This window comes from Aulostomus chinensis, chromosome 16 (assembly GCF_037954235.1).
Source record: "Aulostomus chinensis isolate RoL2024-O1b breed Wild chromosome 16, RoL_Achi_v1.0, whole genome shotgun sequence".
In the NCBI taxonomy this organism is placed as follows: Eukaryota; Metazoa; Chordata; class Actinopteri; order Syngnathiformes; family Aulostomidae; genus Aulostomus; species Aulostomus chinensis.
Window position 1 is genome coordinate 1,684,238 of NC_141335.1, and position 26,024 is coordinate 1,710,261.

Genomic DNA, 26,024 nt, shown 5'->3' on the forward strand with positions numbered 1-26,024 from the left:
CCGTTACAAGGGACAGGACGCGCAGTGGAACAACAACAACAACAAAAAACTACCAAAAACAGAAGATACGATTTGATAATCAAAGTTGGTTTTTCAGGTTTCATTTGCTTCTGTATTAATCGAGCTTTTAATTTCACACTTTATTTCAGATATTATTGATGTACTCATTGGTTCCTTTAAGAATTAGCCATGTACTTTGTACAATTTCAGAATTGTATTTATTTCTGTATATTTAGGGCCTGAGCCCGGAGGTGCTCCGGGGCGAAGACCCGATTATGTTTGCTCGACACTCTCGCCACGTAAAAAGTTAATTTGATTGTATTTATATTTACATCGACATTCACGTTCGTCGTCCAAGAGAGGAAATGGATCAAACGTGTCTTTGTCCCATGATGCCAATGGCCAGCAAGCTGTCAGGCTGGGGAGGACAAACAATGATGTGAGAGGAAAACACAGGAATAAATCTGTTTGGGGAATTAAGTAGAAGGAAAATGCCAAGCAAAAATTAATTAAAAAAATAAATAAATTGGGAAGTAAAAATACAAGGGCCTACACAAACAAAAACTCAATTACATGATGCCATTTTTCATTTATCTTTTTTATTTTCCCATTTTTGATCCTCCACATTTCACAATTGGGGTTGATGATAAAAGAATGCAGACGGTTACGTCTTGGTCCAACTGAAGTTTATTCTGAACACTGAAAGACAACAAAGTACATCCTCTTCTACAGTGATAATTATCAGCAGGCGCCCCCTAGCGCTCATATATTAACTCTCCGATAGCAGTAGTATTATACACAACCTGGAGGAGGACAGTATCAGCGGTTCCAACTGGACTCGCTGGGTTTTAGTACAGTGTGGAGACAAGGGAGGGGGTACAGTACAGGGACCACCGCGTCATTAGGAACACACACACACACACACACACACACACACACACACACACACACACACACACCTTCATCCACCATCACACTACTCGCTGGCTCCTGATTGGACAGTGGCTGGTCACTAAAGCAACTATTGGTTGTCTCACTGGTGGTACAGTTGTCCACCGACACACTGATCAATGAATCTCTGCCGTGAACTGGCGTCCGTTTCTGTCCAGCTAGCTAAGATCGTGGTGCATCAGCTATGGGACGCTAACACAGTGGCCATTTTGAATGCTCAGGTTGTTAAACTCTGTCTCCAAAGGAACTCCTGAGACTCTGATAGTCGAGTGAGTGATATGCATCAAATTAAGCTCTAAAACGTGAATAATATCTGAGAGAGCGTCTACGTTGAGGAGACAAGTGACTAGTAACAAGTGACTAGTAACAAGTGACTATTGACTAGTAATGAGTGACTAGTAACGAGTGACTAGTAACTAGTGACTAGGCGACGTCAGAATGAAGCTGTGATTCTGTCTGGCGGCAATCAGCACGTGGAGGTGATCCACTCTGAGACCACAACCCACATGAGCCCGACCACTCCAGCACACCTACAGAGACCACAGCCGAGGGGGTGGCGACGCTGAGTCAAGGCCAAGTCCATAATCTAGTAGTCCTGTCTGGCGCGGGACCGAGGAGACAAAGTAGCTGCCAACATTTGAAGAAGAGAGAACGGAGTCACTGATGAGATTTGCAGCACAGACGACCAGCACAACAGAAACGCTCTTCTGGGAAGCTCCAACCCCGCTTTTAAAACCTCAGTTTAGAGTCCAACAAGCTGATGGTTCAGGCTGGTGTTGTGGTCCTGGTCTGGACTCAGACCAGGACCACACAGAGCATCCACTTCCTGGACAGTATTGTCTTGCAGCTCTCTGAGGGATTTAACCCCCCCCAATCAGGAGGTTTCCTATCTGATGAGTAAAATGGCCGCCGTGTGACACGGGCCTGCTCGGCGCTAAGGTCTATCAGCACGGCGCTTCCTCACGGTTAGAGGTGGTCAAAGCATGAGACATTCCTCCCTCGTATCATGTGACTCGGGACACTCGTCACCTTGGAGTGAGTCAGCTAATTAGCACTGTTAGCACATCTCATTAACCCTCACACACGCCGAACCGAATCCACTGTGAGTCTTGTTAATGTTATGAATCGTACCTGGAATTGTCAAGTCCACCTTCACACACACGCACGCACGCACACACACACACACACACACACACACACACACACACACACACACACACATGCACGCACACACACACACACACGTTTGGAGGGCTGGGATTGTCACTAGAGTGTCTGATGAAGACCCAACTGATCTCTGACGGGACTGAACTGGACCGGACCGAGGAGGACCGGAATGGAAACACCTGGCGCACAAGTTAGCGATGAACAGTCCGTTGTTTGAGTCCCTTCTCCATCGTGACGCTGTCCTGTCTGCACTGATTTCTCACAGGAAACACTTTTAAGACCCTTAATATAAAATATAAGACGTCATTTTAAGACATTCAGCAACATTTAAATGTTTCAGTTGAGCAGTCGAGGTCTTCATGTCCATCATGACGGAATTTAGTCCGACCGGGTTGCAGTGGTGCCCTGGCCTCAACATTGGCGGCTATTGGTTATCAAGCAGTAGCTGATCAAACTCCGCCCAGAAAACCAGCCATGTAACAGCTGCTTGACGTCTGGACAGACGAGACAAAGCAAATCAGCTCCATGATGTCATACTTCGCCATTATTTTGATCCGTTTATCTGAGTTCAAGGGAGCAACGGTTAAGACCCAGTACCTGAGATCAGCTCACATCGGTTCATGGCAGCTAAATGGTTATTTTGATGGGAGGGAAGGAATCTCTAGCGTGAGGCATCGACCGCCTCCCTGTCTGAGAACGCTGCGTTAGTTGGAATGCTTTCAGGTGAGAATTAAGACCGTGTGGAATCAAGCAAAACAGTTCTAAGTTCATTCCTGTCAGAATCACTGGAACAACTTTATCGTACCGTTTTAGCCTCTATCGTCGTACCGCGAGAATCTGGCACCGTCGCAGCTCTGATTGGAACCAGCAGGCTTTACGATGGTGCTGCTGGTCTTCAGCCTGTGTGTCAGTGTGACCAATAACTGATCACAGTCTGAGACCCTTCACACAGGAGCTGAGACCCACGCTAGTTAGCTTAGCATCATGACTGGTAGTGGGTGGGAAGTGTTAGCATAGCCGTGTCTACAGCGATCGGTCTCAGCTCCTCCCTGCAGCAGAGGAGAGAAGAGCCTCCGTCTTCTTCCTTGAACCACACAAACAAATTGATTTTGGAGATAATTTGGTCGATTCGTGAGTCGCACCCTGGATGTTGCTGCTACTGCAGCTGCTAGTCAGCTGACTTCAAGCTTCTGTTCGCTCTCGAGAGCTCCCAGGATCAGGAAGGTCTTCCATCAGTCTGCCCAGATCAGGTCCTATTATTTTGGACCCTGAAGACCTGAAGCTCCTGAGCTTTTTTAGAGGATTCCAGTACGACGAAGACGGTGCAAAATACAACAAATAATATGTCTTTACCAAAAAAAGAGTACATTGGCAATAAAGTTTGTGCGGCTGTGTTAAATCGTAGGAGGAGAGAGTCGATAAACCTGCCTTGTAGATTTCTGATGCAGTTGTGATTTTTCTATCGTCTGGTAAAAAGAACCAGAGCGCTGACAAAAGAAATACTGGTTTCATTTTCGAGCTGGCGGGTGGTCCAGCGCGGGATCGAGGCTCCTTCACGTTTCCTCGTTGCATATTTAACTGATTGATTTCCCTCAACCGCTTCCCGCCTGTGTGTTAATAAATAAATGAAGTGAGTGACGTCAGGACTGTTATCGTTCTGTGAATGTCATAAATACTCAACGCTCCTGCCAGTTAGCAGTGACGGGCCACACTGAGACAGTCCAGACCAGTCCAGTCCTCCGGTTCAGTCTAATCCGGGCCAAGTGTCCACGTCCAGGCCTCGGTGGTCCCATCTGGTCCCATCCAGGTTTCAGGGTTCTTCAAACAGCTGGAGGTCCAGCCTGACCACGATCTCCCCCGTGGGAACCTCGTGGAGCAGCAAACGCTTGGTGATTGGCCCTTTAGAACCCTGGTCCTTCTTGATTTCAGCCAACCGGATCTCCGTCCTGCCCAGGAAGTCTGGAAATCCCAAAAGATCTCCGTTAACACCCGCCAGAGATCAGGAGATCAGACAGTGGAGCGAGGTTACTGACCGTCAGGTGAGAACTGGTCTCGCTCAAACACGGTGACACACAGGACGTCCTGCTCCAGGTCCTTAATGAAGAACTGACAGTTGGAGTTCCACTTGGGGTTCAGCGTGTCCTGCAGAGACGGACGACAGCACCACCTCACTTACTGGCTGGGACACCTTCGTCAGCAGAGCGGCTCACGGGAGCTTTACTGGCTCTGAATAGGAGGTTCTAAAGGTGAGGTCCGGGGTCCTGGGAGGACTTCAGCCAAAGGATGAATAGTTTACGGTTTTATTTCGGGTGTTTTTTTTTTTTTTTGCCAATTTATTCACGGCATTGAAGAGAAATGCTGCGAAAACTAATAGAAAAACAAACCCCAAAACTAGCAGTTGGTAGTAAAACACTACTTTATTACTTTAACATTTACTACTTTTTGAGGGGAGAATAACGATATTGCATGTTTTGATGGATAGAAACGACAGGTGTTCCTCAGCGTCCCGAGCAGCGCCGCTCTGACGCCTCTGATTCTTCAACTGTGATTTTTCCCGACATTTCTACGTGCAAATGTTCCACATTTCACCTCATCAGGAATCATCAGTGACCTCACAGATGTGCTGACATGAGAGAAACATACCTGCAGCGTTTTTGTGATATGGCACTGGGAGCCCATGGTCACCTCACAGTACGGATTACTCTTTCCTGGTAGTACACACAAATATACTATAAGAAGACTTCATCCGTCAAAGTGGGAATTGAAGCCCACACATGGCATCCTGACACCAGTTCAGGAGGTTTACGAAGAGGACCTGTTGAGTGTTCGTACCGTGAGAGCGACAGGGTTTGAGCTCGATTCCCTCCACGATGTTGACCATCAGCCTCCCGATACCCGTCGCCCTCTGGGAACGCACTGAGAGACAGGGGGTTTGTTTTAGAGATGTTTGATCACAGGAAGTAAAATGATGACGGGATCAGAAAATCTACCTAGATACGCCTTCTCTCTCTTCTTCTTCTCTGTCTCGATGAAGAGTTCTGAAGCCGCTTTGATCTTCTGAACCCACGCCGTCCTGCACAAACACACAACGGACCAGCGTCATCCTCATCCATGTGAGCAGCCCAGCACGTTGGTTAGCAGGACTGAAACTTTTCTTCTTTTTAACACACAAGTTCCTGTCATATCTGGACCTGTAGAACGAGGCTGCAAATGTCCTCAGGTTTCAGCTCCTACGTAATCATGTCGTGACTACAGGGACCTCACTGACCAAAGGCGCCGAGGTCGGATCTTTACCTCAACGCCAACCTTCACAAAACAGCACATGGCAACCCCGTACACTCACCTCTGCTACTAGCATCTATTAGCCACCTGTTCACTCTTTGCTATAAGTGTGTACGTTTTTATTCAATTCTTACTGACAGATTCACCGAATCAATGCAGAATCTGTTTCCATGTGTAGTCTGAGTAGTAGGCAAGGCAAGGCAAGGCAATTCTATTTGTAGAGCCCGTTTTCACCACCAGTTTGTCTCCAGGCTTCATGGCATCATAACAACATCCTCTGCCCTCAGACCCTCACATCGACTGAGGAGAAACTCCATAGAAAAACCTTTAACAGGGAAAAATCTGAGAAACCTCAGGGTGAGCAACAGAGGAGGATCCCTCACCCAGGACGGACAGACGTGCAGTGGGTAGTACTGACCAATCAGGAGGCTTCGATCCCAGACAGGCAAACAGTGCAAATCAGACGGTAAAAACAAGTGGAGGAGAAAGTCTGGATATCAGCTAGCATCATCTTCTGATCGGAGGCTCTGTGACCCTCTGTTAGCTATATGTTAGCCTCTGCTAGGTATATGTTAGCTCCTGTTAGCTATATGTTAGCCTCTGTTGGCTATATGTTAGCCTCTGTGGCTCTCCTGGCTGCAGCTGGGTGTAGCTGTTGTTGACGTAGGTGTTGGGCACCTTTCGTTGATGCTCTCGGCTCTGAGGGTGTAAACTCTGTCGATGTGAGAGATGTGGAACAGAGGTTCGTCTCCTGATGGGTCCGTCGGCAGCTTCACTAACACTTCATTCAGGAAGATGGGCTGCGATAGACAAGAAATTGGTTTGATTAGTGTTACTGAGCTGGAGGGATCGATAGTTCCTGTAGGTGAAGGTCAGTTCACCAGAACGAGCTGAGCCGTTCAATTCACAGCTGATGTAACAACAACTAAGATGGCTGCCATACTTTCTGACGTATTTTTTCTATATAAATGTATATACATAAATACTGTAGGTGTCTGTATAAAAAAGAAAATGACATCTCTTAATTGGCCTAAAACGTCCAAAAAGGGTAAAAACACCTGGAAATAAACTCCTTTTACTGATGACCAGCTGGAAGACCCTTCAGGTGTGTGTGTGTGTGTGTGTGTGTGTGTGTGTGTGTGTGTGTGTGTGTGTGTGTGTGTGTGTGTGTGTGTGAACATCCCACCGTCTTGTACATGCGGTACTGCAGGTGTGTTTTGGAGGAGAAGACTTTGTCAGAGCCAGATGAACCCAGAGGTTTGGTCACCTGAAGTGGCAGAAAGGAAGTGACATTGAGACTGAGTCATAGAGACACTCTGCCGACAGGAAGTGAACGCCGGGCTCACCTGTGTCAGCAGCAGGAAGTCGTTGAACAGGAAGCCATAAAGCTCTTTGCTGCTCTTGGCCTTGAAGAGCTTCCCGCTGTGGAGGAACTTCCTGGGGCCCAAACAGTTGGTGACGGAGTTGAACACCAGTTGCTGGAGAGGAAGTAGAATCGTCAGGCGCCAGTTGATTACGTGACTGTCGTCAGACGTCAGCATGAGAAGCAAACACGGCGCGCCGTGATGCTAACTCAAGCTGCTGCACTGCTCATAAAATCATTTTACATCCACGATGACATCTGACAAAATTAACATCATTTCTTGAGTGTTTCCAGGAAGATCGACATTTAAAGTAGCCGATCACAGAGAAGGCGATCGACCCATCATGAGTTCTCCCGAGCTGACGAGCTGCTCTACAGAGGGCTGAAACGTAGCGCACACACGTGTGTTAGGTGGTGCTGTGAGGTGGGTTTACCTCCGACAGCCCTTCACACTGTACGTGAGCCTGAATCCACTCCAGACGATCCGAGTTCTCCTTCTCCCTGACACCCTCGTTCACCTAAGAACATAAAAACACACCGACTGCGTCGATATCCACCCAGAGCTAAAAACACAGCAGCAGGCTAATGCTAGCAGGCCAGTGTTTCACGTTTACTTGAGAATTTCTAAAAACTTGGTTGACTGTTGTCAGTGCCTTTGTACCGTCATCAACCTCCGATGTGTTTATGATTGAGGCAAAAGTGACTCATGTTATTGTTCCTGTTCAACTGCTATATGGGCTCAGACCACCAGGAACCAACTGTACTTGTGGGGCCCAACAATCTCACAACACAAGACCATGATCTGGTGTGTGTGTGTGTGTGTGTGTGTGTGTGTGTGTGTGTACCTGTGAGCAGAGCTCCTCAGCCTTCTCTAGAGCAGCTTTGAGGTGACTGTGGTCTGGGTGTGATTCTGGAGTGTTCTCTAAGATCTGAAACACACACGAAAATACAGAGTTTATGCTTTACGTTAGTGTGCTTATAGAGTGTGTGTGTGTGTGTGTGTGTGTGTGTGTGTGTGTGTTTCATACGTACGTTCTTGATGATTAGCGGGTAGCGTGTGACTCTCTGCATGGGTTTGAGCAGGAAGCTGGACAGAGGCATTCCCTTGCAGCGCGGGTCCATGGCTAACCTCTGGCACACGCACACGCACATGCACACGCACCACTTCATTAGCATGTTTGTCACATGATATTAGATTCATACGATTTAACTAACGAGGACAATTTATTATTTTGAAACCTTGAGGAAGTCTTTGATCTCGGGGTTGTCATCAGTCTTCTGTTGAATCAGTGTGGCACCGTTAAGCTGACACGAACAGAACCTGAACCACACACACACACACACACACACACACACACACACACACACACACACACACACGAGACTAAGAAGATCTGGGTATATAGGGAGGTACAGAAAATAATCCCGCTGCTGAGTGACGAACCTGATGTAGGGCTGCATGTGAGGCAGCTGGTTGGTCAGGATGTCACCAATCATCTTCACCGGCATTCGGTCACCTGACATCTTCTTCCTCACTCTCAGAGCCCTGCAGAGGAGGGGGGGGGGGGGCATTTGCTCTTCTGTCATTAAAGCGATACATCACTCAAAAATCAAATCATAAACAAGTCGTCGTTTGGGGTCTCAGAGGCTCCAGGAGTCAGAAAATACCAGACACATTTTAGCTCATGTATGTACGCATGTACCACACGGGAGGTGTTCTAGTGAGTTCATGTTTGTGGAACACTGATCATACAGCTGCATCAAGAACATCTGGATGATACCAAACGACAAGTTTGAGAGTTTAACAGGTGTTTGGGACCGTGCGTCTCTGTTAGCTTCAAGCTAGTTTGGTTGACTGGAACAACACTGCAGGTATGAACTTGTAGTTTGGACGTTTCAGTGAATATTTGTGACGGCACCCAGCGACCGGTGTGTATCAGTGACTGAGTTCATGTCGCGCAGAGACAAACAGCTTCACTCCGGATGCAGTGATGATGTTTTTACTTGAGCAGCTTGATGTTGCACATGATGAGCTCCTTCCAGTTGACGAAGATCATGGCCACTTCCTTCTCGGTCAGCAGCTCGCACTCTAGCAGCGGCTTGTGGAAGATCTGGATGCGTGCACATACACACACACGCGCACACACACACACACACACACACAGTGTTTAGTGAACACAAATGTTGGTAAGTCGGTTTTGTGATTGGTGATGCTGGATTCTGTCGCTGTGCGTCGGTTACCTCGGTGACCAGCTGCAGGTCATTGACGTAGTTCTCCTCCGTGACGATCAGCTCATGGATGTAACCCTGCCTCTTCCTCTCCATGGGACTGAGCATGTCCAGCAGGTGGAGGTCAGCGCACCCTGAAACACATGCGCACACACACACACACACACACACACACACACACACACACACACACACACACGCCAGGACACATCCATCACACATCCTGAATTGAGGCGCAGGGAAGAATCAAGACACTTAAATTATATTCGTTACATACCTGAGATCAGAGGCGTAACAGCACAGCTTTATTCATGTTTTAATTCTGAAATCAGGTGTGACTCAGTTCACGAGAAACACTCGTGAGAACGTCCAAGCATCCTGGTTATTCCCTCATGAATCAACATGAGAGGAAATGTTTGTCATTTTCTCGAATTAAACGTCCCGATCAAGGGTTGATTAGCATTAGCCGCTAACAGTTTCAGTTGAACCTCGATGGCAGACACGTTGAAACACAGATGTAAAACACGAAGGACCTCCTCAGACACACTTTAACGAACACACATCACCTTCTGTTTGAATCAGTGTCACAACGGTGAATTTTTTTGGAGATGTTTTATGGAATGTAAGCTACACAACCTCTACTTTGCCTTTCAAATACTCACTAACAGTAGTCTTGAGTTTCCAGCCTCTGAACTGTAAGGTTAGCAGATAGGTTTTGACCTCCAATCAAAGCGTTTGTGGATTACTGATCATAGTGTGGACTGAGAAAACTTGAATGATTCTGGACAGTTTAGCTGCTGCTAGCCATCAGTCTCTGTTAGCTTCAAGCTAAACACACGTGGCTGGGCTGAGCTCAACACTCCTACTAGAGAGAACTTGGAAGGTAAAATAGGAAGTCAGAATTTCAAAAGTAGAAGCATTAATTCACTTTATCATGACAGTGTGTGTGTGTGTGTGTGTGTGTGTAATAATGAGGCCAGGCGATTGCATTCTGTCTCAGAGCGTTTAATCATCAGGACCAATCAGATTCAGCGCTTCATCAAAAATCTCCACCAATAAAACCTCAGGGCATCTGAACTATCAGCTACGCTGTACATCTCATTCACGCGTTCATTCATTCATGTATTCATCCCTCCACTTGGGTCCATAAAGGTGCTCACTCATGCTTTATTTTCACTCATTCACTCACACTCATCAACACCGTCCGGTTACATTTGGCTGTTAATCCGTTCATCACAGTTGCTGTTAAATCCCTCCGTCGACCTCAGACGTTCGGACCAGAGCGGCGCCTCACAGCTCAGCTGCCGATCATTCAAAACCCTAAAATTCATTAAAATTGAATCCAACATGGTTCTGTAGACGCTGCTTCCATCCATCATTATGAGTCTAAAACGCGTGCAGCGAGTAGTAACCATGACGACCTCGCTAGCGTGCAGCTCCACTCTGGTCTAGAAGGTCTTAGTTCTAAAATGGCCACCCTGATGACGAGGAGTCGCCACCATCAGTCACCATGACGACCTGGTGTGTGACCACGCCTGGCGCCAATGATATCGACTCATCGACCAATCAGAGAGCTTCACCTCCGATACCCCGCCCATGGATCCAAACTGACTAATAAGAAAAACGATGTTGCTCGTAGTATAAAAAGCAGCTCAACAATCATTTGTGTTTGTGAGGGTAAACATTTCATCACAATACTGTCATCTGGATAAACACAAACAAACAACACACATCTGATATGGCAGCCACTACAATACGAGTCTGTTGCTATGGGAACAGAGAGGAGGGGGCAGTCCTGGTGCTAAGGGACACGACACACAGGGTGTGAGCGACCACGGCAGTGCTGTCCATCCTCGGAGGAAACACAACCCTGCTTTGTTGACGTCACACGACTGTTTTGAACAGAGTCACGTGTCCCTCATTTGGGTCGTCATGTTTTGGATCAAACTGCGTGACACGTTTGATGGCTGCGTACGGAGAGAGAGGGGAGGATGTGGGCGTAGAGATAGTGTTTATGAATGTGGTGTTTTTGAGGTCACAAGATAACACCCCCCCCCCCCCCCCCCCCCATAATCCGCCGTACTGCTACACCAGAGCAGCCACACTGACCTCAATCTGAAAATGATGACATTCTAACTCGTTACATGGCAAAGGACATGAACATCCCACTAATGAGTCTGTTCATATGCAGTGGCGCTCATCTGACTAGCTTGTCAGACGGACTGAGGGTGGAGCTGAAAATATCACATTGCTTTGACCACAGTTCCTCAACCTGCTCATTCTTGTGAATGTTCAGGGCTCATTGAAAAAAATAAATCCTTATTTACGCGTCACTATTGCTTGGTGTTTTTTTTACATTGTTCATCACACCACAGCCTAGTGTTAGCAGTTAGCTCGCCAAACGTCTCAAAATGATGAAAGGACGGAGTTTATAGAACATCCCAGAAACCTGTTCCCATGAACACCTGATCTGAGCGTAGGAGTGTCAGCGACCTCTGAGTGCAGCTATGGTGGTGACACCAGCGTGCATGTGAATGTTGCCGTTGCCTCGTCGTAAATGTCTGACGCGTTGTTGGTTTTGAAGACATTAAACAACTGCACAGTTTGTGTACTTTAAGTTGGACATACAAAAAGTCCAATGAAGTGTTTCTGAATCAGTTTTGCATCCCAGTGCAGCGTCACAAAACTAAAACCATCACAGACGAAAAGCCAATGACGCGCATGATCAATATGACGCTAATCCCAGGTGACGGTTAGCAAGAAGCTAACTGCTAATTATATCGTTTTTCCAAAGAGACACAGCAAACAGATTTACCCTACAGGAAGTTGAAGAAGTTTAGAGCAGCAAAGACACTTTCAAGGTGAGAGCATTGATGCTGATCAGGATTCTTCAAATGCTAAAAAAGGCGACTCTTAAAAAAACGTGCAAAATGCGCCTGAATGTAGATGTGGATATGTTGGTAGAGGGTTCCTCCGAGTGAGGCTCAAGAACATGAAACTGTTTGAGAACCTCTGCTTCTGTTTCTCACCGTTTACAAGGCTACGCTAAGCTAGCCACAACCTACCTGGCTTCATACTGAGTGATCCAATCTGCTCGTCAGATGTTTGAGAACAAGAATCAAGTCGAAGTGTAAAAAAATATTTCCTGAAGTGGAATGAATCTCCATCCATCCATGGAAGGATGGAATGAATCGAAGAAGTTGGCCTTTAGTACTAAATCTGCGTGATCGTCCTGCTCAAGCCCTCAACAGTGTGATCGTCATAGCAACAGACAAAACAATAAACATGTAAACAAAACAATAAAAATAAAATTTAAATTTGATACATTTTCAAAAATGTTAAATGACTACGAGTAAAAACAAGGTTTCTGAGATGTGTGTGTTAAAAACTCTGTACCATGGGTGTGTGTGTGTGTGTGTGTGTACAGGCAGCTACAGGCTCAGCTCCTCTCCAGCTGCTCACTCCCTTCCTCGTCTCCGGGCCTCCTTCCTCAGCGGCAAGGAGAACAGGAGGGAAGTGGCATGCTGGATTGAAACTTCACTGTTAGCCGCCGCAGGACACGTCTCAATACTGCCTCATCTCCTCCCCCCTCCTCAGCGTTCCTTCTCGAAGAGGCACGAGGTCTTTGGCTTTGAGTGGAGGAGAGGACCGGAGAGGAGCAGTTTTTGAGACGTGTCCCCCAGCAGATAGTGGGTCTTTCTGTGACGCTGTGGGAGGGACAGAGGGGGAGGGGTTAGTGCATGAAGGAAGCTGCTGGACCAATGACAGCAAGGTTACAAAATTAAAAAATGAGAGGGAATGAGCTGAGCGTCTAATGAGATAAAGCCACAAAATGACCCACTATCCACTTCACCACGCTAGGATAGCTGTGTGTGTGTGTGTGTGTGTGTGTGTGTGTGTGTGCGTGCGTGTGTCCAGTCAGAGCAACTGAATCAGTCCAATCAGGGAGCAAAGGAGTCACACCTCCTCTTTAGCTCTCCTTCGATCTTCCCCTCCTCTCGCTCTGTCTCTAGAGCAGGACGAGGAGAGACAGAGGAGACGAGAGGCGGGGCAGAGGGGCGGAGTCCCGACTATCTACCTCACTCCTGGTCAACAGTGCGGTTTGGAGCCAGAGCCTCAGATAAACAGAGCCATGCACAGACAGAGGTTTAAAGGTTACAGTCTGTCTGTCTGTCTCTCTCTGGCTTCTATTGGTGGAGAGTCGCCATTTCCGGGTCATGTGACCTCTTGCTGCTGTCCCCATTGGTTGAGTGGCCTAGTGGGCGTGGCCTAGTGGGTCTCTTTGAGGGCTTTGAGGAGAGGGGGGTTCTGGGTAATGATATGATCCTAGAGAGAGGACGACAACAACAACATCAACAAAAACAAACTAAACAAAACAACAACAACAACCAATCGGGTGCTAGGTGGGTGGAGCGTGCAGCAGGACAGACAGTGTGGAGGTGGGCTGAACGTGCATAGAGGTAGAGCATCTAGAGCGGCACCACAACACAGCGCTGATGATGGAGGTTCTGACTCTGACGCAACACACGGAAAATCGCTGGTTTTAGATTCAGAAAATAAAACTGGCACAACACTGATGGGACTGAATGTTCACATCCGGCTGTTCCGACGATCTAATTGTGTAAAATCAATCAATGAAATCCTGTGATTAATCACCAGATTACAACAATGCTATTGGTGGTATTTAGGGGTCAATCAACCAAATACATGTGGTGTGGGAGTTAAGAACTGCACGACACTGGTTTGGAGAATACGATTCTTCATGAATCCTTTTTTGGGGATTCTGACTCCTGACCCAAACAAAGCCAAACCCTTCAACTGCTCTGTACTACCACGATTCCGCCATGTTTTCACCTGAGGGGAGGAGTTTCACCTGGGAGAAGTTGGCTGTGGGAGGATCACGCTGCTCTTTACTTGTGCAGATCATTTTTCTGGATGTGTCTTCATTTCCTTTCCCTGGGCCAAAATAAAGCCCGAGAATCCTGAGTAATCTTGCATCTTGTGCCCGGGACCGAATTCACTGACACACTGCTGATCAGGTTGATCATTGGGGTGATCAGGTTGATCATTGGGGTGATCATCAGGTTGATCATCGGGGTGATCAGGTTGATCATTGGGGTGATCAGGTTGATCATCGGGGTGATCATAAGGTTGATCATCGGGGTGATCATCAGGGTGATCATCGGAATGATCATCAGGGTGTTCAGGTTGATCATCGGGGTGATCATCAGGGTGTTCAGGGTGATCATCGGGGTGATCATCAGGTTGATCATCGGGGTGATCATCAGGTTGATCATCGGGGTGATCATCAGGTTGATCATCGGGGTGATCATCGGGGTGATCATCAGGTTGATCATCGGGGTGATCATCGGGGTGATCATCAGGGTGTTTAGGCTGATCATCAGGGTGATCATCGGGGTGATCATCAGGTTGATCATCGGGGTGATCATCAGGTTGATCATCGGGGTGATCATCAGGGTGATCATCAGGGTGTTTAGGCTGATCATCAGGGTGATCATCGGGGTGATCATCGGGGTGATCATCAGGGTGTTTAGGCTGATCATCAGGGTGATCATCAGGGTGATCTACTGTATATCAAGCCTCTGACTGAATGACAAGAGTAAAGCAGCTGGCAGGTATGTTATGAATTTTATTTGACATGATTAAAACAACACGAATTTCTCCAACATTCAGAGTTCAATGTGCATACAATCTCAAAATCAGTAAAATATGTAATTTCAAGAAATAATATAAACCAAAATAGTAAACTGTGCAATAAGGAAAACGTGGCGAGCAATCACAGGGTCCACTTCTTCTTGGCGTCCCGTGAGACCAACTGCATCCTTGTCATCCTCACTGGCAGAAAACTCTAGAAACAAACACAATAAGACAAAATGTTTAAAAAACAAAGGCAAATGAAAGACAAATTCCTCGGAATGCTACAAGGGAGTCAGCCGGCGGAGGTCAGTACGAGTCTGATAATGTGGTGTGTTAGCAGGAATTAGCACATTAGCTAAAACACACTCTAGCTGTTTAAAGTGTCACGTTAATTGTTTAAGGCAACACCAAACAAATGTGCCCACCACTCCTGATCCGCTTCCAAATGTCACGGAGCTACGTGGTGATCAAAGGTCCACACGTTAACCCTCTGTTAGTTGCTAACCACTCATGTGCCACGTGAGTAACCCTGACAGTTGAAATAAGAAGCTCACCAAAAACACCAAGGTCAACAACTGTAAAACTTACCAGGATTAGTTTCCACCACCATCATCTGATTCAGCCTCCAGCACAGTTCAAGCGTCGGTTGTCTGGCACGCTGATCTGTCACTGAGGTCTTGTAACGTTTCAAAATGGAGATTTTCTTCCTCAACCGACCACTTCACCGGACATCCTGGTTGAGGTCCTTGAGCTCTTTCTTCACTTCATTATTGATTTGCTGCACGGCCCTCAGAAGCCACTTCCTTTTGGATTTGCTCGCACGCCATCCTTTGCATTGACCTCTCTAACTGGTTTAGGAATTCCATAGAGGACCATCGGCGAGGAGGCAGTCTCTCTCCTCCACAGACCTCCTCCTTCGCCTGAACTCCACCATAAAATAAAAAAGTACCAAACTCGAAATGAAGTGGTGACCTTGAGAAACAGACACTCAACAGATGACCTGACGGCGGTTGGCGCTGGACTTTTGGTTTTGTCAGGTCATGATAATCCCGCCCCATAAGTGACGTTCAGGACCAGAACAGCGTTGTGCTCCGTATGAACCAGCTTTTCTTCAGTTCATTGTCACTGAAACTCAGTTTGGAGGTTTGGTACCAGCCGTGAACGGGCCCTGAAACGGGCTCAGTGTGCTCCGCTCTAGAAACTCTAGGTCTATGGTGGATCATGCTGAGGGACACATGCAGGAAAAGAGGAAACATTTTATACACAAACACACACACACACACGCACACACACGCGTGCGCACGCACGCAGGCACATGCACACACAACTGTACAAACACAAACACCACCCAGAGGTGGTGCATGAATGGGAGGTTCAAAGAGGCCCAAAGGAGTGACAAGGTCAAAGTTCAAACCAACGCAGGGTCAAATACTGAGAGAGGGACAGCATCTCCACACCTGGCTCTGGGGTGTGTGTGTGTGTGTATGTGTGTGTGTAAGGGAGCAGAGACAGGGCTTCAGTGTGTATGTGTGTGTGTGTGTGTGTAAGGGAGCAGAGACAGGGCTTCAGTGTGTATGTGTGTGTTGCGATATTTTCTGCTGAGTGAAACACATTTAACTTGTGCAAGTGTATGTGTGCGCGCACACCTGTGAGTGTGTGTGTGTGTGTACTCACACTGTGTGCTCGGGTCAGTATCCGTCGTCAATTTGACATAGTTGCTAGGAAACAGACCCTCCCTCCCGTTGAGCTCGCCTTTCCACCAATCACAGTCATCCTTGTTCAGCACAGTGATCACCTGACCCTTCTGGAAGGCCAGCTCGTCATCATTCTGGGCCATGTAGTCGTACATGCCGATCACCTGACACACTGCTGCAGGAAGACATGATGGCTCACATGAGGCGCTCAACTGCACACTGTCTGTCTCTGTCTGGCTCAAAGCTGTTTGTGTGAATTGTGTGAGTTCACTTGAGTGTGTGTGTGTGTGTGTGTGTGTGTGTGTACCTGTGCTGGCCGGCGCCAGTTTAGGAGGAGTGGGCTCTGTGGGTGTGGTCTTGCTGGTGCTGGGACTAAGCAGCTTCACGTAATTGGCTGGGAACCAACCAATTTGACGCTTTTTCCCCCGAGCCTGGACCAATCGAAACACAGAATCTCGTTAGCCTCCTATCGCCACAGGGCAGACGTGGCGTTCAATTCATGCTGCGTTCAAGACAAGTCAGAAGTCTGGGAAAAGCAAGCTCAGAGTTGAGAGAAATGAATTGAAATTACTGGCTGGAATATTTGCCGAGATTGGATTTCTCCGACTTCATGTCACTCACATCCTTCATGGTAAGGTTATCAACAGCGCTCCTGTGCAGCAGCACCACTGAACGTGTTTTCTTTTCACTTCTGAGTTGAACACAGCTTAACACAGAACTTCCTCAGTAACTCTCAAGCAATAAACATGACAATTTTTTTTCCAAAAGACAAATTTAAACTGAAATTGTAGGAGTATAACTTTCTATTTAACAGTTTTATGAATGTAGATTTAACTGTACCCCATTTCTAAGACCTGTGGAAACCTCGGTGATTTAACTGTCTCAGGATGTTTCAAATTACTGATAAAACTGCAGGTTTACACAGTGACTGGTAGAACGGATTTCAGAAGACATTCAGAGACGTGTACCTGAAGCTCACCCTCCCACCAGCCCCCCGGGTTCTTCTTCCTGATGAGTATGAGCTGGCCAGGAGCTAACGTCAGCTGCTCTGCTCCTGTGGCACTGTAGGGGGCGATCACCTGAGCGATCTCTGAAGGAGAGAGAGACAGAGAGAGAGAGAGAAAGAAAGACAGAGAGAGAGGGAGGTTGTTGATGCCAGAATTCTTCTCCATGAGGGTGTCAGGTGTGCTGCAACCTGAGTAGATGGTGACTGCAGTGGCTGTTCAACTCATCATCAAACCCGAGTGACCTCTTGTGCCATCAGGATTCTCTATTCTTTCATTATTGGTCATCCATCAGTGTTGATATCAGGCTTTGAAAATACCAAGCAACAATGGACTTTAACAGTCATTTCTACTGAATAGAATCAAGTGACAGAATGGACAGGAAGTAGACAATGACTTCGGAAACCATTAAAAAGAACTCAACACTGACCTGGTTTCTTCCCGAGGCTGCCCGTCTTCCCTGCTGGTCCTAAAGACTGCAGACAGAAACAGATGAATGAACTGATGATGTCCGAAGCATAAATGCAATGGTTAGCAGTACTAAGCTAATGTTAGCCTATGAAGGAACTACACCATGGTCACATGACTGCAACATCACCACAATTAAGTTTCAGGCTTCTTCTACTTTCTGTTGTAAAATACAAATTTGATTCTGACACGAAAATCCATCATCTCCACTCCTCCTGCATCCTGGCAGTCACATGATCCCAAAAGCTGCCTGAACTCACTGAAGTCCGTCTCACCTCTGAGGACGAGTCTCTAGGTTTGACGTAATTAGACGGGAAGACTCCAGTCTTGCCACTGACCATGCCCGTCCACCAATCTCCTTCCTTCCTTGTTACCATGACAACATCTCCTTGCTGGAAGCTCAGGTCCCCCTGTTCATTGCTCTCATAAGTGTACATGGCTACATACTCTGTAAACACACACACACACACACAGTGAATGGGAGGTAACAGCTGACTGTAAACACTACGGATGCATCTTCCCACCTTCTCCAGACTCTGAGGGCTTGGTTGGGGAGGGGGAGGGGCGTTTCCCGTTGGGTGGGCTTTCTGACATTCCCGACTCACTACAGGACAAAAAAGAGTTTGTTTATGAAAAATTAGGGTGGCACAATCAAATCAGCATGTCATCAGGAACAGCAGATATCCATCATTTTGAAATTCTATTTGTGTCAGTCTGTGACGGAGCGCCGTCAGAGGAAAAACTCTTCAGCATTGTGCTCAGGGACCCCGTTGACCCGGGTTCAAGACTCATGACTACTCCCTACTTCAACATACTGTTACAGCACTATGCCATGATACTTCCTCGTGAAAGTTTCCCACTGTTTCTTCAAAGTCATTTGACCTTTGAAGTCCAAATCAGCTCCAGAAATTACTACTGGACTGAAACTGCAGTTATCAATATTCATTAAAATACTCTGGGTTTTTATTTCCTGCAGAAAAAAAATGAAGTTAGAAAGTCAAATACATTTTATTTATATAACCTAGGAAGGGGTTGCAATCTAATCTGCAAACTGCTGTTGCTCACAAAATCCACAACACTACTTGGACACGAGCCTGTGCATCAGCAGGTCTTCATCTAAAGTCGAGCCCACCTGGGGTTTTTGCTGCGTGCTGCCACACTGACTGGAGCTGTAACGGAGGCGGAGATGAGCTTCACGTAACTCTTGGGGAACCAGCCTCTTTGTCCGGTCTGCAGTTCTCCCAACCACCACATGTCCTGCTGCTCCAACACCGTTACAATCTACATCAACAATAACACCGTCAGCAAGGTTAGTAAAAGCATAACACATAGCTGCAGAGGTTTTATGGTAACTGGATAAGAAGCGTGAATGGAGCAGGACCTCGTTCTTGTTGAAGTTAAGGTGGTTGTCCTTCTTGGCTCTCCAGGGGTACAGGGCCTGAGCCTGGAGACCCTCTACCTTCTCCCCCTGAGGAACAACCAGATATCAGCTGGGATGTACCAACACAGCAGCAACTGATCCATGAGGAAGGTGAAATCTGAACCCAAATTGCACCCAATTTAGGTTCTAGAAGTGTTACCTGTCCCAGCACAGGGGAGGGGGAGGAGCCCGTTGTCATGGTAGCAGGTGTGAAGGCAGAACGTTGCCGTAGTTGTGCTGAGGGAACACTGAGCGACGGATTCTGACTGGCTGAAGAGGTGGGCCACGCGTCCCAACCCTCGCTCTCTGACTGGCTGGCTGCATTCGACGGCCAGCTGGAAGCACAGGAGGACAAATGACATCTCGAATATTGTCGGTGTTTTCCTGTCTTTATTTATCTAAACATGTTAACCCATTAAGAGTAACAAATGATAGTATTTTTTCCTTAATTAAAGCTGTGATGCCTGATGATGACATCAGTGGGACTCACGTGGTACTGAAGTCAGCCCAGTTACTGTTAGCCGAGGATGTGGAGGAGGAGGTCTGTCCAGGCGCTGGCGGAGGCGTGCTGATTGGCTGCTGTGCTGAGGTCGGAGTAGCAGAGGCTGTTGCACGCAGGTTGATTGGTGCATCGCTGTCTGATATACGTTCGGCGTAATTAGCCGGAAACCATCCAGTCCGCCCCCTGAGCTCTCCTCCCAGCCAACCAGGCTCACCCGTCTGGGATTCATCCACCTATCAGAGCACAGAAGCAGGATTTGGGTTAACAGGACACATACCAGCACATACGGGGTTAAATTCCTACTGATGCATGTGCTCAGATTACATATGGAGCCATGAAGAGACCAGGGGTGTCAGGGGCGACAGCAGAAGGCCACTGTTGCGGAGGATTCCATCATACACTGGCACCTGCCAGTAGCAGGTGGCTTGCTGTGGTATGGAGTAACCTTCCATGATTTTAAAGGTGTTATATGTGAGAACGCAAAAAGGTGTAGACAGGTCCGTCTTGTCTGGTAGTACCACATTGTTCCTCAAGGGAGTGAGGCGCAAAGGAGCAATGGCTGTACTGTGAGGTGAAGCCCAGCCATCAGAAACCTTACTGTCAGCGTGTTGCTGTATAAGACAACACAACGAAATGAGACGACAGAACACAGGAAGTTGGAAAGAGATCAACGTCCGTGACAGCGATGGCGGTTTGTGTTCATAGCCTTTAGCTGAGCTTACAGCTCTGCTCTATCCCCCCTTCCTTTCACCCTGGAGTGTAACCCAAACTGCTTCTGGTGATCTGATGATCTCCTCTGGTACATAAACAAGTGATTTTACATTCTCAATTATTGGGTCGCGTGCTTGTATGCTGAGTACCACCCAGTTTTATTGTCCAGATCATAACATCGACACAAACAGTCATCAGTTTCTGCAGCCTAAAGGTCATTTCAGCCACATGCGACTGTGACGTCACTGATCTACAACTTGGGATCACTAGTGAGCGCTGAAATGTTAACTGACTGGGAAATTGTGAGTTTCCAATTCTTGCTAAGGAGGTTAGCCACCTTATATTTCCGGTGATATGCTGCTGTGGATGAGGCACAACCTTGTTTAGGTCTTTACATGTAACACCGTTACAAAATCATGGGGATTTTTTTATTCATGGACAAACTGATGACAATGAAAAATATGCTTGGAGTTTTTGTGTTTTACTCTCAGGGGTCAGAGGGAAGTTTTTCACAGCAAAGATAAGCACATTTCTTACAATTTACAGAAATAGCGAATACAAATCGGCAAACAGCAGACTTATTAAACATTCATCTGCTGGAAAGTGAATGAATGAACATGGAGATGACGTGAGATGAGCGAAACATTGGAATGCCTGCTGGCTCGTGGTTGGTGGAGGCACAACACTGGGGAGGGGCAACAACTTACCCATTCCCCCTTCACCTTCAGTTTGCACGGCAGAGAAGAGAGGAAACCATTAATACACACATGCGCCGGTCACACACACACACACACACACACACACACACACACACACACACACACACACACAGGACACGCCACACACACCCAGAACTGCACCAAAAACTCACTTCTACAAACAGGAGACTTTTAGAAGACACACCATACTACACTGGACAACACACCAACAAGTAAAGGACAGGGATATTAAAGGAGAGCTGAAAGGAATCATTCTTAACCACATGACCTTTGATTGCACCCAAACAATCTTGTGTCCCCTGATGTTGCTGGCGGTGAGGTGAAAGAGGCTAAAAACGTGTGATACAAGTGTGCAGACTTCCTACCATGATTACGTCTCCGGGGGTGATACTGATCTCGTCATGGCTGCGAGCATCAAATGGATAAAGAGCCCTGTAGTAGACCACCTTCACCGGCTGCTGCTGGTCAAAGCTGCTGGCTGGACCCTTCTGGTCAAACAGACTCGGCACTGGAGCCTTTTCCACTGTTGGTAGAAAGAAGAGGAACAGAAAGTCTGGTTTTAGGCAAATTAGTTTCTTAATTAAAGGATTTATTCTTTTCATCTACTGATGCTGAGCCCATATTTGTGTAACTGTGCTGCGCTGAGGCCCACCTCCTCTAACTCTGACGGGACCATGAGAGAATAGCTGGACTTTGAGGGACAACATGCTTGGCAGGGCTCAGAACCAGGTTTTAATTTGAATGAATGCGCAACTAGTTAGAACACACCTGCTGAAGCCCAGGGGTCGGCCTGCTGGCTGAACAACTTGTTCAGTTTCTCCTGCACGTCTTCCTTTTCTTCTACTGACCCCGCTCCCTTACGACCCTCTTCCTCCTCCTCCAATTCTCGCTTCTTCCTCTCCTCTTCCTCTTGTGTTACTCGGTTCAGCCAGGCGTGGGGTGCCGAGCCAGGGCTGGGGCTGGGAGCTTTGGGCGCCGAGCTTCCTGCTTCATCCCTCCAGGGTAAACCTTCTTCTGAGGACAACCTGACAGAAACAGGCTGGAGCTGAAAATCCATCCTCCCTGTCCCTCTGTGCAAGCACACGAAATGGAGCAGAAATCCATTTTCTACGTACGACCGTTGCCGCTCAGTCCATCTGATTCTTACCTGCTTTCCTGCAGTTCAGCAGACTTCCTCTCACTGGGGGTGTGTATGTGAGAGTGTGTGTGAATTAGCGTGTGTGCGTCTCCTTCCAGCTCCTTCTGTTTCTGTCTCTGCTGCCGGCTGTGGATTTCCCTCAGCTCCTGCAATGTACCATGGGATACAGCAAGGAACAGCGGTGAGGAGGAAGTGGGGTCGGAGGGCTGGTTGCTATGGGTTACCGTAGACTACAACAATAACAAGAGCAGCAGCAGCAACAACAGCTACAGCAACAGCAAAAGCAGCAATGTGTGTTAGTTGGGTGATTAGGGCAAGCTCCGCCCCCTTGAAACTTGAATTACAGACAAGACTAGCAAAAGGCGCACTGCTTGTCATCATGAATCAGTAGACCAAGCTAATTCTTCGCCAAACCTGCCTACAGTTCTCCAAAATTGTCATTAAATGTCCGGCTAATCTGTAAAAGAGTCATTGGATCTGGGGGAGGCATCTGAGTCAGCAAAAAACTGTTCAAAGGACTAAATGGTGATGGTCAAAATTACAGGTTTGTAATCAAAAAGGAGCCGAGATTGAGCCCTGATTGCACTTCTATGGTGTCACCAGAACATTTCAATACAACTGAGTTCCCCGTAACCAACAGTGATAGAACGCTGCAGAAATGAGTCCTAAAACACATGAATAAGTTGTCGTTGTTGAGCATCTGTTTAAAACGTCTCCAAGTCTATGAGTTTTTGATTAAATACCTAAAATCAGGTGTGTGGAATGTTGGGAGTGGTGGAGTCTTAAAACCCTGGGTTGCTAACAAGAGTCTAGAGGAGCCTACAGAGGTCATGGAGGTCATTAAAGGTCATTAGGGGGAAACACAAGAAGCCTGAAGCTTAGAGGTGGGGACCTTGAAGTCATGTGACCCTGGTGTAGCTCCTTCATAGGCTAACGTTAGCTCAGGACTGCTAACTGTAGCATCCAGGCTTCCAGCATCATCAGAGGGTTCATTAGTGAAGATGATCTTGATGAACTAAACCTGGAAGATCATCAGCTTTTGTTCACCAGAGCTGATTTACTGATTCAATCACCCACAATCACATGGAGCGATCCTATTGGCTGCTGGGGGAGGAACCAGGAGATGACCACTTCCTGCTGGGGGAGGAACCAGGGGATGATCACTTCCTGCTGGTGGAGGAACCAGGAGATGATCACTTCCTCCAAACACACCTCATCCCTGACATGACCACTTCCTGTTGAACTAAAAGAACACAGCACCACTGTGCTACTCTCTATACCACAGCTGGAAATGTGATCAGCAGGAGGTTTTGAACAGTCACAAAGTGCTGTGAGCTGTTTGTTAGCCGCTAACATCGTCTCATTAAGCCCTTCAGCTGATCCTCCTGTCTGGGGGCATAGAAACTGAGGTCATAGAAGTTAGGGTTCTCCACCCATCAGCTGGATTTTAAGAGGGGTTTCTCAGTTTCATCCTTGTGTGGGGCGAAGCTTGCAAGAGGCACAATGTTTGTGGGAGGGGTTAGAAGTAAACAAATAGGATGACAGGAAGGAGAAACCAGGGGTGGGGTGGGGGTGGGGGGGCTCTGTGTAGTCAAGAAAACCAGCCGTGTTTTTGAAAAGCATTCTGTTACTATGGCAACACAAGGCATTTGTTGTGTTTCTGCCACACAACCGGTGTGAAACCGTCAAACCAATCAGACAGACAAGCGTCTGAAAGCACGTCACCTGGAACAGGAAGTCCAGTCCAGGTGAAGCCGATATCAAACATAAAGCAGAGAAGTGATTGCAAAACAGAAGTCATGTCCCACTTCTGTACATTTTTAAGACCAAAAGATGCAAATGAGATGCACGAAGACTCTTCTTTTTTCAAATTCTGATTGTGTCTGAGACATTTTAAGACCCGTGGGAACCCGATGTTGTCTCTTCATTTGAAAGATTTTATCCGGTTGGGGATTATTTGTCACCAATAATCAAGGGGGGGGGGGGGGTCCACTGATTTCCTTCCTCCCACCCTCCAGACAAATATATCAGCCAAGCTCCTGGACACAGCAGTGACTCTATGCGATGGATTCATCACTAGGACCTAGTGGGGGTTTCAAGTGAGCAGGAGAGAACCGTCTCAAATGCACTGGTGACTACTGACAGCAATAATGAGGGATCAAATGTCTTGTAACGTGCAGGTCCAGACTACGTAAGTATCTCATCTCAGTTTTACTACTTATGTCGAGTCTGTGATTGGTCACGGTGAGTAAGGCCAGTTACTTTTCAATGATGTGCTGATTAATTGCTAAATGGTGTTAGGACTGATTAATCTTTCTCCCCCCAACCACCACCAAAGAGAATGAGCCTGTAGGCTCGGTACCTTGTCACTGCCCTTGTAGTGCAGTGTTCTGAAAAATGATTCATATTAAATAACATCAAATGGAACATTATGTCCCCTGCATCTTTTTTTTTTTTTTTTTTACAGACAGTGAGGTGAAGCAGTGGTAAAATATTCCTGCCTTTAACAGGCTCCGTAAAAGGGACTTTGGTGAGTCGACACCAGCTCAGAAAGAAGAGATGGGGCGATGAGGAGGTGGAGGATAGAGAGAGGAGAGGGAAATGTGCAGAGGAGACGGACAAGAAGAGGAAAGGAACAAACGATGAAGAAAGACGGGATGAGTCAGAGAGGAGGAGAAGACGGACGGGTGCAGGGTGCTGGACTGTTGGGAGGACCTTAAAAACAAAAGAGTTTAGCCCAGAGAGACACACCCTGACAGCTGACACACACTCCTGCAGCTGCCCCTGCAACACACACACACACACACACACACACACACACACACACACACACACACACACACACACACACACACACACACACAGCACACACAGAGTCAGGATTCTAACAACAGTTGGAAGCTTTGAATATTTCCCTCAAATCTTAATTCAGAAAAATAAAAGAGGTTCAAATAAATACATTTTAAACATCATGAGGATGCATCTAAAGTCATCTAATAATCTCTGGCTGTCAATCAAATCAAACTGTCAAACGCCTGGATCGTCCCACCCCCTTAACATTACACACAGCAACAGTTTGCCATTTCTGTCCAACTTCTCAGGGAAATTTCACTTAATACCTCTAAATTTGACATGTCTGAAATATCCAGGAGAGCAACTCGTGCATGGAGATGTGTTTACATCCAATATCAGAGTTCACTTCCAACAACATTCCTGGTTAAGCGTTTCAGTCCCTGACACACGTCGGGGAGCTTCAGTGACTCACCGATGAGTAACGTGCGGCTGTTACAACCGTCGCCAGTGTTAGCGAAGTCTCAAGTTTCTGCTCATTTAGTGCAGCTTAGAGTAAAAATAAAATGAACCGATTCTTCAGTGAAAGAAGAGTTCTAAACAGTGTTCTGTGCTGGGCTGATCGTGAGACTGAACCCATTTGAGGCTCTGGCAATCTACATGAGCAACTGTTCGGATCCCTAAATCGACACAAATACACAAAATTAGACGCATTTATTGGGAATCATAACAACAGTAAAAAAATAGTCATAATTAAGCGCTTAGTTCCAAACTGATGTTATATTCCACACCTTATTATATTACTAACCCCACTGTAGTCCAGTCATAAAGCAAAGTGCCTTAAACTCTAGTGGCCACCAGAGGGCAGCAACACTTCCAAAAGCTTCGTTTACCAAGTGCTCAAATTTGAGTTGGTGGCAACATGTCT

At 47.0% G+C, this 26,024-nt stretch overlaps 2 protein-coding genes across 8 annotated transcripts in view; both read right to left on the reverse strand.

Annotated features, from left to right (window-relative positions):
- Positions 1–612: 612 nt before the first annotated feature.
- The window catches only part of itsn1 (intersectin 1 (SH3 domain protein)), a 45,421-nt gene continuing 20,009 nt past the window's right edge, over positions 613–26,024 (reverse strand). For 2 of the 7 annotated variants that reach the window (XM_086179825.1, XM_086179823.1), the window contains 29 exons: positions 22,316–22,452; positions 21,937–22,193; positions 21,534–21,691; positions 21,157–21,171; positions 19,727–19,971; positions 19,397–19,571; positions 19,198–19,284; positions 18,949–19,097; positions 18,341–18,420; positions 18,092–18,264; positions 17,779–17,824; positions 17,313–17,434; positions 16,652–16,775; positions 16,325–16,519; positions 9,005–9,126; positions 8,768–8,874; positions 8,208–8,309; positions 8,003–8,084; positions 7,796–7,894; positions 7,609–7,692; positions 7,198–7,281; positions 6,747–6,878; positions 6,587–6,667; positions 6,079–6,200; positions 5,109–5,191; positions 4,951–5,034; positions 4,762–4,826; positions 4,152–4,260; positions 613–4,077 (listed from right to left, as the gene is read on the reverse strand). In XM_086179825.1, coding sequence (XP_086035951.1) covers positions 3,929–4,077; positions 4,152–4,260; positions 4,762–4,826; positions 4,951–5,034; positions 5,109–5,191; positions 6,079–6,200; positions 6,587–6,667; positions 6,747–6,878; positions 7,198–7,281; positions 7,609–7,692; positions 7,796–7,894; positions 8,003–8,084; positions 8,208–8,309; positions 8,768–8,874; positions 9,005–9,126; positions 16,325–16,519; positions 16,652–16,775; positions 17,313–17,434; positions 17,779–17,824; positions 18,092–18,264; positions 18,341–18,420; positions 18,949–19,097; positions 19,198–19,284; positions 19,397–19,571; positions 19,727–19,971; positions 21,157–21,171; positions 21,534–21,691; positions 21,937–22,193; positions 22,316–22,452 — 3,468 coding nt within the window. In that variant the 3' untranslated portion in view covers positions 613–3,928. Of the gene's footprint in view, positions 4,078–4,151; positions 4,261–4,761; positions 4,827–4,950; positions 5,035–5,108; positions 5,192–6,078; positions 6,201–6,586; positions 6,668–6,746; positions 6,879–7,197; positions 7,282–7,608; positions 7,693–7,795; positions 7,895–8,002; positions 8,085–8,207; positions 8,310–8,767; positions 8,875–9,004; positions 9,127–16,324; positions 16,520–16,651; positions 16,776–17,312; positions 17,435–17,778; positions 17,825–18,091; positions 18,265–18,340; positions 18,421–18,948; positions 19,098–19,197; positions 19,285–19,396; positions 19,572–19,726; positions 19,972–21,156; positions 21,172–21,533; positions 21,692–21,936; positions 22,239–22,315; positions 22,453–26,024 lie in introns of all 7 variants that reach the window. The other 5 variants (XM_086179824.1, XM_086179820.1, XM_086179821.1 and 2 more) reach the window with 4 other exon arrangements.
- LOC147247107 (uncharacterized) lies at positions 13,337–16,314 on the reverse strand. Its single transcript, XM_086179833.1, has 2 exons — positions 15,239–16,314; positions 13,337–14,861 (listed from the first exon to the last, which is right to left on the reverse strand). The coding sequence occupies exon 2, from the start codon at positions 14,566–14,568 to the stop codon at positions 13,936–13,938; it is 633 nt and encodes a 210-aa protein (XP_086035959.1). The 5' UTR covers positions 14,569–14,861; positions 15,239–16,314; the 3' UTR covers positions 13,337–13,935.